The sequence below is a fragment of the Hibiscus syriacus genome, unplaced genomic scaffold, assembly GCF_006381635.1.
Source record: "Hibiscus syriacus cultivar Baekdansim isolate YM2019G1 unplaced genomic scaffold, ASM638163v2 tig00111022_pilon, whole genome shotgun sequence".
Taxonomy (NCBI): domain Eukaryota; kingdom Viridiplantae; phylum Streptophyta; class Magnoliopsida; order Malvales; family Malvaceae; genus Hibiscus; species Hibiscus syriacus.
The window spans coordinates 2,646,016-2,649,353 of NW_024062956.1; the positions used below are offsets into that span (position 1 = coordinate 2,646,016).

Here is a 3,338-nt window from a genome sequence, read left to right on the forward strand (position 1 = left end):
AGGTCGAACTCTACTGGAGTGTAGTGTCTATAATTGGACCGAGGAAAACTCAAAATACTTACAAGCATAGATATCTTATTTCCGACAGGACATGAAATATTAGTTCCCAATTTATTTCTTAGAGAAAAGGAAGAAAACTTGTCCAGTTGCGCTTTGACACTCTTCCCTCGTTAATATTTTACAACATACCTGAATTCAATGGTTCATGATCACCATAATGGTAGCATTGGTCACGGCATAACATTAACATGCATGCTTTTATTAAAGTCCATCGCCATGCATCCACATCGCGTGCAGGGAGATAAACCATGCATCCATCGATGATCGAGTTTAGGACCAACTTGTTCCCAACCTGGTATATGAACAAAGCATATCCAGCAGTTTTTACCTTCCCTTTCCAAACCGGAAAACCGTACAAATCGGTCAATATCCAAAAACTTGAATACCTAAAGTCATGTCATATAAAAACACAATGTAATGTTACATAAACAAATGTGATCATTTTTTTGATGATCCGAAACCGCCAAAGCCCATCATAGCTGCCACGTCGGGATCAATTTCAGGTTCCTCTTCTGCTGCCTTCTTCTGAAAGCCAGATAAATTAACAATCAATCATTACTTTGACAAGTACATGAAATTCTTACCATAAAGAAATTAATTATAGGGCTCTAGGGAACAACTTTGAGCTGAATTTTTTTTTTGCAAGCTTACTAATGAACATTCCAATACAAAAAGCAATAAGCTAATGGAAAAAACGAAAACCAGGTATTTATCAAATCCAAGTACTGACCTTTTCTTTCTTTCTTTCCCTCCGTTGGCGCTTTCTCTCTTCCTCTTCTTCCTGCTGTTTAATGATCCGTTCATCGAGATCTATAAAAAAGGAAGATGGAGCAGACACATCAATCATCTTGAAATCAGCTATAATCAAATTCCAACTAGTTGGGAACAGAGACAAAAATTACCTTGCTCAGAGAAACTACCGGGAGGTTTTCGCTTTTTCAATTGTTCAAACCGCTCCTGAACCTGCATGCAGAAAGCATGTAAATTGACTAAGTGCAACTGCTTTTCTTTTGGCTCTACAATTTATAATCCGCAGATTTTATTTTTGACAATCTCCAAATATATGCGTCTTTTCCTGCATGGTCTTTGTTTTAGAAAAAGGACCTTTTCCTCTATTTTGAGATTGAATAGAAGCTCGGTGCTCCAATCGCTCAGCATTTCGCTACTAAAATAGTAGTACTCTTACTGTGGTCACTGGTCATTCCCAAGGAAGTACATATCTAATAAATTGCAGTTTATATACCTTACTAATCTATATCTAATAGTAAGAATAAACAGCATTTGTTGGATAACAAGGTTCTAATTTTCAACAAATTGAACAAATTAAGTGTTTAAAAAAGCAAATTAAAACTCTCCAACTGAGTACCTGTTTAAGGGATGCCCGTTCCACTCGCATGGACATACCTAAAGCTCTTTGATCTGAGAAAGCACCACAAGCAATCAAATTAGTGTATGTCTATAAATGTCAACACACATCCATAAGACGATAAACAAAGAATCTCTAGAATATCACATACGTTTCTTCCCATTGATGTGATCCAAGTAGTTTGCAGAATCTTTTACTACACACTCACAAACTGAGCAAAAGTATCCTGCCTGCAAAAATCCAATTTAATCAACACATGAATTTTACAAACACTTGCTATTTCTGCCATTAGTTCCAAAAGTAACCAAATCAGACATTAATTGATGGAGAACTACACACCCTGCTATCAAAATATTAATTTCTATAGCAATGCAAACATAGAAGCGTTTCTTTAGCACCCTCATAAAGCATTAGATAGGTAATATAGTAAAAGAGTAACACATCCAGAAAGTCGAAACCAAGCCAATTTATTCACATGACTTTGGTCTTAAAGTAATAGAGTTCCACAGAGCCAATAAAATTCTGATTATGGATAACCAAAATACTTCAGATCAAAAAACTGTGTTATCTATGGGTCAAATGAATCAATGGACGTTAACCAGCTTCTAGAAATGCAATTTGCAATCAATAAGAACATCAAACACCCAAAAAATTAAGTACTAATGTAAATCCAAATGACGAAGAAAATGATAAGAAATTACCTGCTGACTTAAGGGTGCTACTGGAGTAACAACCTGCAGAATGTAGATAACTAAATAACATGGGTAACATAAACGTGAATTACGAATGAAGACTAAGTTCAAGCAATTGTAATAACCTGAGTTTTACCCAAACGAGACTCGAGATCGACTTCGTAATCCCTATGCTTCAGGGGTTTCCTCTGCACTGCAGGGCCTTTTGCTGCATATATAGATATGTTCAATTTTCACCATGCAAATTATATTTCTTAAATTAGAACATAAATGTTAACAGTTAAGAAGCTAATCAGAAATTTAAAAAAATATATATGAATAAAATAATCACATTGGGATTTACTTCGCCCTTCTGCTTCCTGATTCAAAATCAAAATTAAGAAAGAAAATCAGAAAAATAAATTGATTAAGCCTTCAATTAAAAAAAAAGAAAAGAAAAAAGAGGAGAGATATTGATAATAAACCTGTTTCTCACGCTCGCGAGCGCGTTCCAAATACTCTTCTCGATCGAATTTCTTTCTGAAGGTGTTATCAACACCAAGAGCCTGTAGAAGACATAGTAAAAAAAGTAAATACCATAGCTAAAAAATTGAAATTTGAAGTAGGAGAAAAAAGAACAAATTTTGAGAGAAAAAATGTTCTTACATTATTGCTGGAAGCCATTGATTTTGATCACTTTACAGAAGAACTAATTGACTAAGCTAAATTCAATATTGTTTTGGGGGGGGGAGGATTCGAAACCCTAACAAGTTTAATTTTAATTTAATAGCTCCATAACTCGAGTCCAGAAAGGGCTGAAGAGAGAGAATTTGATATTTAAATCTGATTTTATAATTTAAATTGCTTTAAATAAATTGGTAAAGTACACCAATGGTCCGTAAATTGTGTCGAAAAGATGTTTTGGGTACTGATATTTTATAAATTATAAAATAGTCATTAAATTTCATGTAAGATGATCATTAAACTAATGGAACTATTTGGTTAAAGGTAATAGTAAAAGAACGAATACATATAATGAACATGAATTGTGACTAATAGATGATTATTGAGAGAAATGCATCAAATTATCTATGATGTGTCTATAGCCCCTAGACGTGACCAAAATGTTACAACTGAATCTCAGAGATCATATTAATATGAGTTCATAAAATCATCATCTCTTTTTTATATACAAAAATATCAAACAATAAATTATTAACGATTATAGTTGTTAGAGTATG

The 3,338-nt window shown here is 33.7% G+C and overlaps 1 protein-coding gene across 1 annotated transcript; it reads right to left on the reverse strand.

Moving 5' to 3' along the window:
* Nucleotides 1-329: 329 nt before the first annotated feature.
* Nucleotides 330-2,904, reverse strand: LOC120150232 (zinc finger matrin-type protein 2-like). Its single transcript, XM_039162920.1, has 10 exons — nt 2,764-2,904; nt 2,583-2,663; nt 2,450-2,477; nt 2,244-2,326; nt 2,128-2,160; nt 1,578-1,656; nt 1,427-1,479; nt 963-1,023; nt 791-870; nt 330-585 (listed from the first exon to the last, which is right to left on the reverse strand). The coding sequence occupies exons 1-10, from the start codon at nt 2,779-2,781 to the stop codon at nt 499-501; spliced, it is 603 nt and encodes a 200-aa protein (XP_039018851.1). The 5' UTR covers nt 2,782-2,904; the 3' UTR covers nt 330-498.
* Nucleotides 2,905-3,338: the final 434 nt, after the last annotated feature.